Source organism: Hippocampus comes, unplaced genomic scaffold, assembly GCF_001891065.2.
Source record: "Hippocampus comes isolate QL1 unplaced genomic scaffold, H_comes_QL1_v1.1 scaffold85, whole genome shotgun sequence".
Classification (NCBI taxonomy): Eukaryota; Metazoa; Chordata; class Actinopteri; order Syngnathiformes; family Syngnathidae; genus Hippocampus; species Hippocampus comes.
This window is the reverse complement of record NW_017805540.1, coordinates 3,208,033-3,221,333: the sequence shown is the minus strand read 5'-3', so window position 1 is coordinate 3,221,333 and position 13,301 is coordinate 3,208,033. Positions and strand designations below refer to the sequence as shown.

General features: G+C 41.8%; 1 protein-coding gene and 1 long non-coding RNA gene across 5 annotated transcripts in view; both read left to right on the top strand.

The window, feature by feature from the left end:
- agap3 (ArfGAP with GTPase domain, ankyrin repeat and PH domain 3) overlaps positions 1-13,301 on the top strand; it is a 172,964-nt gene that overhangs the window by 158,004 nt on the left and 1,659 nt on the right. For 3 of the 4 annotated variants that reach the window (XM_019879020.1, XM_019879021.1, XM_019879017.1), the window contains 2 exons: positions 8,886-9,141; positions 9,752-10,278. In XM_019879020.1, coding sequence (XP_019734579.1) covers positions 8,886-9,141; positions 9,752-9,976 — 481 coding nt within the window. In that variant the 3' untranslated portion in view covers positions 9,977-10,278. Of the gene's footprint in view, positions 1-8,885; positions 9,142-9,751; positions 10,279-13,301 lie in introns of those variants that run through there. The other variant, XM_019879018.1, reaches the window with a different exon arrangement.
- LOC109521266 (uncharacterized) lies at positions 10,572-11,853 on the top strand. Its single transcript, XR_002169321.1, has 2 exons — positions 10,572-11,692; positions 11,767-11,853. It is a non-coding gene; the product is annotated as an uncharacterized LOC109521266 (long non-coding RNA).

Below are 13,301 nucleotides of genomic sequence, written 5' to 3'. Positions count from 1 at the left end.
AAAATGACTCGGCGGGACTCTTTCATGATGCAGTAAACGTCCACTTTGAGAAAGAAGCAAGTGAGCACAAATTGCAGCTTTGATTACAATGCGCCCAGAATGAACATCTGACACATGTACAGTACTTGTTTTCAAGCGTTTACATGGAAACACAAATAAATGGATAGAGAAAAAAAAACAGAACTTTTTCATTGGCTGATACACATAGTTTGGTCTCTTGAATGCCTGGCCTCCCACTGAATTTGAAATTTGTGAAAGGAATTTGTGGAGGTTGTTTGTGTTTTGTTCACAGAGTACGAATTGCTGCCTTTGTGAGGAAAAATGATTGTATTATATTTACTGGTGCCCATTTGTGCAACGTGACACCTTATTTGCGCGATCGAGTTCATTGGAGGTCATTCATAACCTCAAAACCTTGCATGCCGGGACCCTTAATTGTACTTTATTCAATGGTGGGCGGGGCATTTTGGACCTGCAGACTCAAGCCACCCCTTAAAACCAACACTCTCACTAAGCCATCAATACTATACCATATACACAATATAACATCACACAAACGTGTCACGTATTTATTCGAAACAATACAGGCTCAATAATTATCTAATAACATGACCCAAACATGGAAAAAAATACATCACACTCACCAGAGATATTAATTATAAGAGCTCGTCAGATATGCATCTCGCTACAGACATAATTTGCGCGTCAAACTTGGCTTGCTCAAACTAACCAATCATCATGCAAAAATGCTGATGTTAATGTTGAAGTTAAATTTGAAATGTGATTGGCTGAAGAAACAGGCTCATAGCTAATATATCTTAAATCAGGGCTGGAGTGAAGTCCAAGTCCACAAGATCCGAGTTCCGATGAGATGAAGAGCAAACCTTATGACAGACAAATCCTATTTGCACAACCACAAAATTAGAGACATTTCATTTGCTCGACACTCTACTTAGATGGCACGGAACCCTTTGCTTTATTAACCGTGTGTGATCAGATTTACAACAAATTTTTGCGGTATCTCAGCAAGTGGTGCCCTAAGTTTCCAAAATTAGTTTCTTACATAATCTGCTGGTTACTTTGTACTTGTTTTTGTTTTTGTTTTGTTTTGTGGGGGGGGGGGGGGTTGAAGATGTTGCGGCTAATGCCAATCCCCGAAAGTTGGTAAAACCAAATGTTACAACCTCACTGTTGGCTGACATGGCTGAAAGAAAAACAGTGTGCTTTGGCGCTCATGGTTTCTGAATCAAAGGACTATTTTGAGTATCTGAAATACTTTATTTTAAGTTTCCTTTGAAGGAGGGCGTTCACTTTCAGGAATAAAAACATAGTTGGACTCGGTCGAGATGATAAAAATATTTTGCGAGTCTGATGGCCGAGAGAAGACCGAGTCAAATGCCAGGGAGTCCGAGTGAAGTCCGACACCACAACAAGCCATGTCAAAGTACTACAGCCCTGCGATGCATCCACCACCACTTCCGATTCTGAAGGCCATAAGCGAAGTAGACATGACAGCACATAGAGGCTGAAATTTGACTGGACGAGAAAAAAAAAAGTAGCATTCGCATACACATACTTGCAGAGCAGAGAAATGCTTTGAAAGGAAGAGAATAGACTCCGGAGAAGAAATGAATTTAATTTCCCGAGACAAAACATTGGAATTTTAGAGGTGAAATGTTAGTCCGTGCTTCTGGTAGTATTTCGTCCCATAGCCGATTTTATTCTTCTCTAAGGAAATATGTTACCACAGCGGTTGTTACCACAGCAGGAATGATATGATAACTTTTCAAGTCACACCCGAAAAAAAAATTCAAAATCACTAAAGTGAAGCTAACGGTCCTGCTAGGTGGAAAAAGGGGAGGCATATCCCAGGCCTTATTTAGCATTTTTGGCTGCTGCGTTTACTGGATTGCTGGCCCTTAGCAACCTTTGATAGTTTGGGGCCCAGCTTTCATTGCCTTTCCTTTCTTTTCTTCCTGTCGCTTCCCTCTCGGCCCCCAGCTCTCTCTCTTGTCCTTCTGCCGCTGTCCCTCTTCTTCTGACGTCACCACCCCCCAGCCCAACCCCCGCCCCACGCCCTCAGTTGGCCTGCATGGGAATGGAACCCTTACGAGGTGCCCGACTGTGAGCTCTGTTCAGGCTGGTCGGTCCCGCTCAACAGTGGACGGTTTCTCCTCTTCAGTGCGTCTTTTTGATGTGCATGCAGTCAATCTGGACGTGTGGACTCGAGGAGGAGGAGCCAAGGGGGAAGCTTTGATTGTTGTCGATGGGACGGACTTCCTCCTCTTGTGATGGCCCGATGTGGCGTCTCAGTTTCCCTTCCTATAAATCCCCGATTGTCCTTTCGGGCTTGACTAATTGTCCTGGTTTGTTGCTCTTTATTTGAATGCAGTCATGTGTTCTTGACTCCGTGGGCCCGCGATGAGGAGAATCATTCCGCCATTTGCCACTTAATTAAGTCAGGGTCAGGAGCCATTGCTCAACAGAGAGCTCTAATAGAATTATAAAAGAGGACTTTCTACTGATAGGGCCGCCTTTATGTAGGCGGCTCAAACGAAAGGAGAAACCATCTCTTCACTGGAAGCCCCTTTCCACACGAGTCCCAGGAAGGAAGTAGTGTATGGATGTTTACCCGCGGACTTTGGTGGGGTTAAACAGCAATTACCAGGAAGGCTTGTGTCAACACGGCTTGTTCTTAAGCTGGATGCAACACTGGCATTTTTATTGGGAACTCGGCACTCCCTCCTGTCCTCTGAGCAACGGCCAAACGGGGAACAAGTATGCGCTCAAGGTTGGAGAAGTCTGCGTATAAAAGTAACCACCAAGTCCAATTTCCTAAATCTCCTCCCATACTGAGAAAATGCACTCCCTTGAAGTCCCCACCCAGCCTTTTCTTCCACTCCCACCCTCTGCCATCCTGCCACTTTGACATGGTAAATCTGCAGATTTTATTTTTCTACCTCCTGCGGTGAGGAAGTGTCCTTTTCAAAGCGCTCCGCTTCCCCTCCTGACTGTCTAAAGCCAACTGCTGTTTGGATTGCTCTTCGATTCCAAACAAAAGACAGAAGCAGGGATTACCATCTCACTTCCTTTCACATCCTAGCTTTCAACTAGGCTTTTTTTTTTCAGGCTTCTGCAGTGAGCTTGGTTTATATTGTTAAAGCTTGTCGGGCCTGACTGGGGACGCATGTTTTATAATATGCCGTTTTTCTCAAGTAAGTCCATTTGCGCAAAAACTGTCAAACACATACTCTGCTTTTACTGGTTGATAATGGGACATAGCCATTAACGTGACAAACCTTCGAAAACAAAAAATGTTCGCCATATCGTCACTGAATGATGAAGACTAAGTCCACTTAATGACCGTTCTGACTTTTTACCACAATGGAGGCTGCTGTGATCTCCTGCATGTCTTGTAAAAAAAGTATAGCTAAACCACCGATGAAAGCACATTTTATAATGCCATGGTTTTAACAAGGATCTTCATTTGTGCCTCAACTGTCAAACGCGTACCACATACCGGTGTTAAAACTGGTAAAGCAAGATAGGGGATTTTCTCATAAAAGCAACAAAGTTTGGAGAAAGCAAGTATTTATCATCAGTTTCCTGTCTGACGAAAAAACAAGTCCACTTCATGACCATTTTAACTGTTCAGAGTTCTGTCCATCCTTTCAAAAGTGTGTCGCTTAAAAAAAAAAAAAAATGTGCGTTTTGGAATGTCCTGTTAAATGTGTAACTGAACAAGTAATAAAAAACATGTTCTGTAATGCCATGTTTTCACCTCCTAGCACACCCCCTCCAGGTATCTTAAAACATTTTTTTCCTCTGTCTTAAGCCACATGTCTTCCCCCGACATCTCCCTTCAGTTTATTTGGTCACAAAAATATCCTTCGGGCTTCTTTCTGTGCAATCTTGACGTCCTTTTTGTTTCACATCTTAATGTTAACTTTCTGCTTCATTTAACTTCTGCCAATTGGCCTGGCCCGACACATTCAGCCTCTCATTCAGACTGTGGAGCCCGCTGATTTACATTTTGAGCCCCATCCAAAGAGTTGTAAATCATACCGCCTTTTTCAACTTAATTTGTTGGCAAAAGAATGACGTTCTCGCTCACCGGAAATAAGAGAGGAGGGCGGCACGGCCCCTTCCTGCTTTAAGGCCGATTGATTTGCTAACAGCCTTGTCCTCCTCACATAGTGACTGATGAGGGATTGATGGTCTAACACCATAAAACTCGGCAATTGCCTGCCATTAGGGCGCTATTGTTGGACGCACAATACCGCCATTCCTAAGAAAAGGGCTCCTTATGGTTTGGTGAGGACAACGGCATTCTGGTGCGCGTTTTCCCCAAAATGAACCATATGCTTATCAAAACTGTTTTAAGGTGTTTGCTTTACGAGGTTCCTTTGTTTTGATTTTGCACTCCGTCAATCTGCGCTTGGTCTTCCACTCCACAATCAAGTCTCTGGCCTCAACAGCCTCATTTAACTTTGTCAGAACCATGTCCCCACAAGGCATGATAACAGACACCCATGTTAGTAACAAATGTCCAACACTGATATCTTAAAACCCTCTACCATTTCTTAATGTCATGAGATTTTTTTGTTCTTTTGATATGTCATGTTCAGAGTACAAGAAAATGTATCCATCCCTCTTCTTCATCTTATCCAGGGTCAGGTCCTGTCCTATTCAGTGTGTAATGACCGACAGAAAGAGGCTTTATGACAACTTGTTTCTAACATGTGTGAAAGCACTTCTCCTTCAAAACATGCACTCGCACTTGAGACAACACTTTTCGTGGTAAATGGACCCAAAGATAATGACTGTGAACCAATGCTACGTCAGGCTTGGCAAGGCATAATATTGGAAAACAAAACTCTTGAACATATCCAAGTAGAAACCAAGTCAGTCCACTTTATCTGAGCATTTTCATGAGCACAAAGATGTATTGCTATGTCGAATGCAATTTGTCCTGTTAAAATTTAATTGAGTTATGTTATCTTTTTAACCAGTACCTCTATTCCCCTCTTAGAACTGTCCATTAAACACATTAGCATAGTTTTCGGACTATGAGGCGCAATTAAAATTGGATAATGTTCTCAAAAATCGACAGTGCGCCTTATAATCCGGTGTGCCTTATGCAATAATTGAACTGATTTTATGTGGTATATGGCCATCAAAAACCGGACATTTTTAGTATGTAGTAAATCAAATTTCGAACATGTTCAAAATTACTTCATGAGAAGAAAAACTGTTTGCAACTGTTAACACTGTTTGCAATTGTTTGACTAACGTCTTTGCAAGCTTTAATGAACACTGCCCAAAAAAAACAAAAAAAAAAAAACAAACAATCGCTACATTCCCAAACACTCACAAGGCTTTGCTACTCAGTGAGATATCACTTTGTTAAAAATGACTTTGGTAATTATTTTGAACAAAAGTACTTCTTTGGCCGTGTCAATCAAAGAGGAATACGACTACCTCCGTATCGGCAGAGCAACGGTGGCTTTCATTAGCACCCCGGCTAAATGTCCTAGAGTGTGAAAGGAAATCGGAGACAGCGAATGTCAACTCCCAAGAGAGTCTTGTCACTCCAAAGCGTTACCTTCTGTCACTCATCCACACATCCAAACAACGGCCACCTCTCGGTACTGCCTTATCAGACGCCCGGCCCGGCGAGGTCACGGGGTCAGTGGCACACTGGGCATGCTCAGTCATTCACGTATTGATATATATTTTTTTATCTGTGCTGGGTTTGTATACGCAGCCAGAGAACGAGTGTGGGGGCGGTTAAGATGGAGAGCAAAAGATGGTGATAGAGGACGAAGCCTTCTCTGGCGTTCTATTCTCTCACTCCAGGATGGTCTTGAAGGAGGACCCCCACCCTCGTCCTCCGACCCTCATCCCCCCACCCCCACCCTTTCCGTCGCTCTGCGGCCATTCAGCGCAAATCGATCGGACTGGAGGACCGGGTCTTCCCCCGGGGTGCCGCTGAGACACACCGCTTCTATTGTGCAAGGGCGTCCACCAGTTCAGACTGACAGCAGACAGCCCTGATGAAAAAAAATAGAAATCTGGTATTGTCCGTAGCAGACGCGAGCGGTGAAGACGTGTAACCTTTAGAAAGATGCTCCCCACTTGCTTCGTGTCGCTCTCCAGCGTAATCAACGAAAGTGGAACCAGGCCGTTTGATAGTTTGCTTTCCCACTGAGATTTTTTCCCCATTCTTCGTTCTTCTGCTGTCACTGTATTTACAAGTGACACAATTCTATTTTGGGGGGCTCAGGTGGCAGGATTAGTATGTGCGGCATGGCATCGTAAAGACGAAAAAAAACAAAAATTGATGGAAATGAAATTTCAGATATTTTCATATCACAATTTGAACTCTTCTAAATGTTTAAAATCCCTTTCTAAATTTTATTTATAGATCACATTAAAGCTACCACAGCTGCATACAAAGTACTGTACATAAAGTAAAAATCACACATATAAAACGCTTAAAACAATATGCTAAAAACATAAAAACCATTAACACAATAAAACACCAAAGCAATGCTTTGGTGTCTCATCCTGAGTCAAAAGCCAAAGAATAAAAATGTGTTTCAAGCTGAGTTTTAAACATGGACACAGAGGAGGCTTGCCTTATGTTTAATGGAAGGGCATTCCAAGGGAAGGATTGGCAATGCAATCGCGCTTTTTCCATTGCCATCGGGGCCGACAGTAGCATCTGGTCCATTGACCTGAGGCACCGGGCAAGTATGTAGAGCAGGTGTGCTCAAACATGTTGGACTGAAGATCGACTTTTCGATCAACCAACCTCCCGCGATTGACCTGTTACCGCGCACGCACATACACACGCATGCCATGATGAGCAACAGCCTGACATGGAGGCATGCGACGCACTTTTGCAGCCTGTTAACTATCATAGCTCACACGTACCGTTTTAAAGTGCTTCCCTCGGCCCTCGACATTCCTATTCTTTGCCGGTGCCCTCGGTGAATTGTACACGAAACAAACTCTGAATTAGAATTATGACAACGATAAAAGATATAGCGCAACAGCTCTGATCTAATTGCCCCACGGGGATAAATAAAGTTTTCTGAATCTGAATCTGAATCACAAGCTGCAATTGCAGACTGCTGAGCGCTAACAACTTCCGGTGATGCAGGTCACGTGCCACCATCGGTTAAAGATTGACCTACTTTTTTTTTTTTTTTTTTTAATACTCTGTGAAAATGAGACTGATAGGATGATTAGGGTGCAGTGTACATTAACTCAAAAAATATATATTACTAACATGCACAAACACACAAATGGTTGTTTTTTTTCTCCTCTACAGCCCTCGCGATCGACTTGGGACCAGTCCGCAATCTACCGGTCAATCGCGATCGGCGTAATGGGCACCCCTGATGTAGAGGTGCAGCTCAGAAAAATAAAGTGGGACGAGGCCATTTAAAGACAAATTAAAGAATCTTCAAATGAACCCTAAAAAAGGGAATTCTGTGCTCCCTTCTACAAGCTCCAGTTAGGAGGCAAGCAGCTGCATTTTTGACCAACTGGAGACACTTCTTGGAGGACTGGCTGACTCCAAAATAATGTGCATTACAGTCATGACATGCAACAAAGGCATGGATTACTGTTCCTCCATGCTGTTGTGAAAAGAGTTTTTTTTTTTTTTTTTTAATCTGTTGCCTAAGATAAAAATTAAAAAAAAAGATGAATTTAACAACAGCACCAATTGGACTGTCCAATTTAAAATCACTGTCCAGTTTAAGAACCAAGGTCTAGACTGTTGGCTTTAGGTAAGACACCAGGGGTGCCCAAGTCAGGAGGGTGAGATGCACAAGGGCCGCTCGGACCAAACGTCATCGCTTCTGTTTTCTTTTTGTTGAAGTTCATGTTGAATGCCTTTGATTTCTTCCAGAGAGGACAAACGTGGCTTTTATGAGTAAGTGTCTGATTTGCTTAGAGGGACACAGATCTGACTGGCATCTGCGTAGCAGTGAAAGGAAATGCCATACTGGTTTAAGGTAGAACCCAGGAGCAGCAAATACAATGAAAATAGCCATGGGCCCGAAAATGGAACCTTGTGGAACACCAACAACAATAATGTCGAGTGGTATTCAGAGCAACCGAGGCTAGCACAAAAAGTCCTGCCGGCTAAGTAGGATCTAAACCACTCTATAGGCCCACCTGGGGCTGCCAACAAGCCAACAGAAAACAGTGGTCCACTGTTTCAAAGGCTGCTGTCAGGTCCAACAAAACAAGACACACATAGTCTCCGGTGTCATTAGCCAAGAGGATGTCATTTTAGGTTGTGACACGGTTGACTCTGTGCTCAGCAGCATATTAAGTCCTGACTGGAAATCCTCCACGACGTTATAATAAAGTCATGACTTGACTGTTCTATGATCAGTATATTAGGGGAGTAGCTAAGATTAGCTTGGGTTGTTAGCAGAGTTATGGAGTATATTCACCACATATGCATGTTTGTGCTTTACTGAGTCACTATTAAACAGCTCGAAATAACAAACAACTAAGTTATTTTTGTGCTTTACTGAGTCACTATTAAACAGCTCAAAATAACAAACAACTAAGTTATTTTTTTAGTGCGTGTCATATATGGATTTTTTTTTTTTAGGCTACCTTCAGAATAAAATACCAATAACCCATTGATCGGCCAATTAATTATAAATATATATAAAATGGATAAAATAACTTCTTTTTTGGTCAGTTAAATTCTTAACACAATAAAGACAATGAATAACATGCGGAATATATGACTCTATCACAATACTTTGTCTTTTAGTTGATAACTTTACCACAGAGAGAGAAAACTTGATTTTTCTACTTGGTGACACCGCCCGCCATCTTGTGACTTCCAGGGAGGACAAGGAGCGCTGGATCCGAGCCAAGTACGAGCAGAAAATGTTCCTAGTGGGGCTGCCCCAGTCGGACGTGCCCCTGGGCCAGCAGCTGCTGAGGGCGGTGGTGGAGGACGACCTGAGGCTGGTGGTGGTGCTGCTGGCCCACGGCACCAAGGAGGAGGTCAACGAGACGTACGGAGACGGCGATGGCCGCACGGCGCTACACCTCTCGTGCGCCATGGCCAACGTGGTCATCACGCAACTCCTCATCTGGGTGAGTGGCAACCTCCCGTGCAATGGCAAAGAATCAGCCAAGACGTGATTATAAATCGGCAGATCCTGCCAACTAGGCAAATTGGTTTGCGGGAAGAGATCACATGTCAAATTGAAGGAAATGGTCTGCAGTTTATAAATCTAATACGATTATGACGTTCATTGAGTGAAACAGAATTATACTAAATACTTAAACCAATAAGAGCAATTATTAAAAATTCCCTTTAGTCTGACCACATAACATTTTTCCTTATCCTTTTTCTAAAATGAAAATATGTGTTTGTATCGTCCTGACTGCGAGGAAAAACATACTTTCCAATCGTCTTAGACATTTTTTTAGATTCCACCATCTTTGTGAGGTATTTTTATATAATTTTGAATTTCTTAATGTGTCCACTACAGTGTATACTTTCTGTCTTAATAGTTTAATTTTTGTTTTAAATTTACTCTTGAATACTTTGCTAACCATCCCTACCAACTTCAATTGAGCCCATAATTCCTGACCACTGCCAAAAATGGCTGCTGCATCGGCTGAAAAACGAGTTATCAGTCCCGTCAATGTTCCCTCAAATTGCACTCGATCAAAGTTGATTGTGATTCCCTCGTCACAGTACGGCGTGGACGTGAAGAGTCGCGACGCGCGCGGCCAGACGCCGCTTTCGTACGCCCGACGAGCTGGCAGTCAGGAGTGCGCCGACATCTTGCTCCAGCACGGCTGCCCCAACGACGCCGGCGGCCCCACGACGGCGCCGTCCAACATCAGCAACCGCAACGCCAACCCCAACATCAACAACAACGCCCAGTGTGAGCTCAACCGCAGCATCAGCATCATGTAGACAGCCCCGCCCCTGAACGCCCCTCCCCCACCTCGTTTCACAAGACGCTGCGTATCCACAACGGAGACATGTCAGGATGGGACGGACGCTTTGTAAAGTTTGTTTTTATTCTTTTTTTTATCGTCGGTCTGAGATGATTATGAAAAGCTTTAAGTTTTTTTTTCGTTTGTTTGTTTTTAATCCACACCAGTGAATTACTGACACCCCCCTTAAAGTGTTCCCCTCATGCAAGGATGGGGAAGCTTTGCAGTCGTTCAGAAATGTCCTCCGAGGGCCACGTTCAATTTAAGATGGGCTGACAAGTGTTTATTGTCGCATATCGTGAGCGCTGACTTCCTCTGAAGTTTTGTTTGTTCCCAGAATTGCATGTTGGGTCCGGTGAAGCTCACATGTCATGTGTCGCTTAGCTTCTTGTGTAATTTCCTGTTAAATTCTCATCTCGGAGCAAAATGTGTCACTGTCCAATGAAAAGCACGTGTCGCTATCTTTACTTTTTAGCAGAAAATCCAAGCTTGTTTTTCACAAAAAGTTTCTTTCAAGCAAATGGGTCATTTGAATTGTTTTTTTCTTTTTTCAAAAACGACTTTAAAATGAATATTTGAAATTGAGTTTTGGAGAAAAAGAAAATAGGAAAAGTAATTTTGTGATATTCCATTTTTATTTCTTCAGAAATTGAGATTAAAACTTCTGATTGTAATTGAGGGGGAAAAAAATTTCCCATGAAAAATGTCTTCAAAACCTCAAGTTTCAATTTTTTTTTTTCCATAAATCCAGTTTGGAATTTTAATTCCCAATTCAAATTTTTGGGGTGTTTCTTCGATTCGTATTCCGACCCCAAATGTTCTTTTTACTCGGATAAACATATTTTTGTTCACAAATGTAAATGACAAAACAATTTCTCAAATCGAAATTGGGGTTTTTTTCTTACTTTGTCGGAACATAAGCTTCCGAAAAACTGTATAGTAACAAAATTCCAATTCACTATTACATATTATGAGCTATTATTTACTCAAAGGTTGTTATGAATTGAATAATTATGTTGCCCAGCCCTTCCCACATGTTTGACCATTTTATTTAATTCAAGTTTGCGACATGAATGAAAAAGTTCCTCTTCCAGACCATCCAAATAATTGCTCAGCAAAACCAGTGTTCTTTGATCTGCTGTTCGTGGAATGCCGACAAAGCAATTTGGAGTCAAAGCACGCAAATAATAGCGACATAAAGGAGGTGATTGCCTCTTCAATCACATTTCATTCACTTCGATTCAAAGCGTGACAATTGCGCCATTACGACGTCTTTGTGGGAACAAGCTCTAGATTCTCTCGACCGTTGGCTGACAGAAGATTTCAAATAATCCTTCCACTTCCGTCTTTTACTAGTCTGGCTGTGAAATACGCAACCGTGCCTGGGATGAGACCGAACACACTCAAGCGGGCTGTCGACATCGTCATTCTCCGCGTACTTCAACACGTTGTCTGTTTGAGCACCCGTCGGCCTAAAAATGATACGTTCAAGGGAGCGATGAGACTTTTTATCCGATCAGTTCATATGTGATGATCGGGTTGCCACTGTGACCAGAATTGCATTTGCCCTTGTCGCGACTTGCCTTCGTAAAGCTTTCAAAGCGATGAAAGGGTTTTTCTCATGGCAATCATATTTGTTTACAGAGTTTTTAACTTGGAACTACAGACTCATTTTCAGTATTCACAATGTTTGGTGCGTCTTGGTCATCCGGGGGAACGATTTAGTCACTGAGAAGGGGAGATGTGAGTCGATAACATTTATAACAGCTCTTTTTTTTTTTGGCATTTTTGCGTAAAAATATAATTCTTCAGCGTGCGCTGGTCCACCTTGTTGCATTAAATCAGGAAACATGCCAAAAAAATTCAGCTTGAGTTTTTGCTTAATTTTTATGTAATTTACGATAAAAAATTTTGGGGGAAGGTAATGTAACATCCCTATCTAATGAAAAACACGCATCTCCAAACATTTGATTTGCAATTTTTGGTTTTACCCCAAATGTTTGTTGGAAAAACAATTTCTGAACCGTAATTGAGTTTTCTTCTTCTATCAGTTTTCTTCACGTTCCAGTCACTAATCTGAAATGAAATGTAATTTGGAAACTTTTTTTTTTTTTTTTTGAAAAATAAAAATCACAACAGCTTGACCTTTTTATTCTTTTTTTTATCCTGATTTGTTTTTTCTCCCAAAACAGTTTCAGAACTGAACTTGAAATGCTGAAATTCTATTTGATTTTCTTTTCTTTTTTTTTCTTTCTATAATGGAGATGCATGTTTTTCGTCCGACAGCGACGATAAGCGTGGCTCTGTCCAAACATAAAAAGGAATCCGTTCTTGGCATTATCGAGTCTCAATGACAAGAACCAGGTCTGCTCTAAACTAAACGGAACAGTTGCGATCGTTTGTGTCGACCATGCCGAACAGGAGAGACTATTTTCAAGTGTGTTTCTCCAGCACACTTTTATTCTGAAATCTGAAGCTGACCAGCCACTGATTGCATTGTAGATGTAGTGCAACCATGTACTGTAATCCTGGCCTTACTGACTTGATTGAGCCGCCTTCACTTGTTCGAAGTAGTGTAGATTCCAATTTAGGAGTAAAGTAGAAAAGCCCTTCGCACAACATGAAGTGTTGCACATATTAGCTGCAAATAATCTTCGAGAAACGACGACGAAAACCGCTTTTGGGTCAAAAAGCCTCTTGAACCACAAGCCATATTTTTTTTTCCAGATGTTGCGATTTTTCTTGTTGTTTCTCCATTGTAATTTTTTTTCTATGCTTATAATGGTACTCGCATTTGGTCACAGCATGACCATCTTTGGTACTTGTGTATAAATGATGTACATTTGACATATTTATAATGCAGTATGTAAATATTTTTTTTTAATTATTATTTTGGGTTGATTTCTCGTGTTTTTCCGTTTGACGTTGAGAAGGTACAGCGAAGAAACTAAAGAGTAACATGTTTGTGTGCTTGGCTGATTGTTGATCCATTAATAAACATTCAATAAAACCATGTAGCCTTCCCTTCTTGTGGGGAAAAAAACACACACATCTCTGTCATATTTGGTGTTGATTGAACATTTGATTTGTTAAAAATAACCCAATATCTGTTATGGGTTATTTTCAACCCAGCTCTTGTAAGTGTCTATCAATTAACACTTTCAGGCACAGCGGTTACAACAGTGGACAGCAGATCAGGTAAGCAGGTTACAGGTTATCATTATTGGTGCATGAAAGGGTTAAATCCGTCTATCATCCTTAAACTGCTATCTTAAAAATTACCCAATCTGAGTTCAAAATAA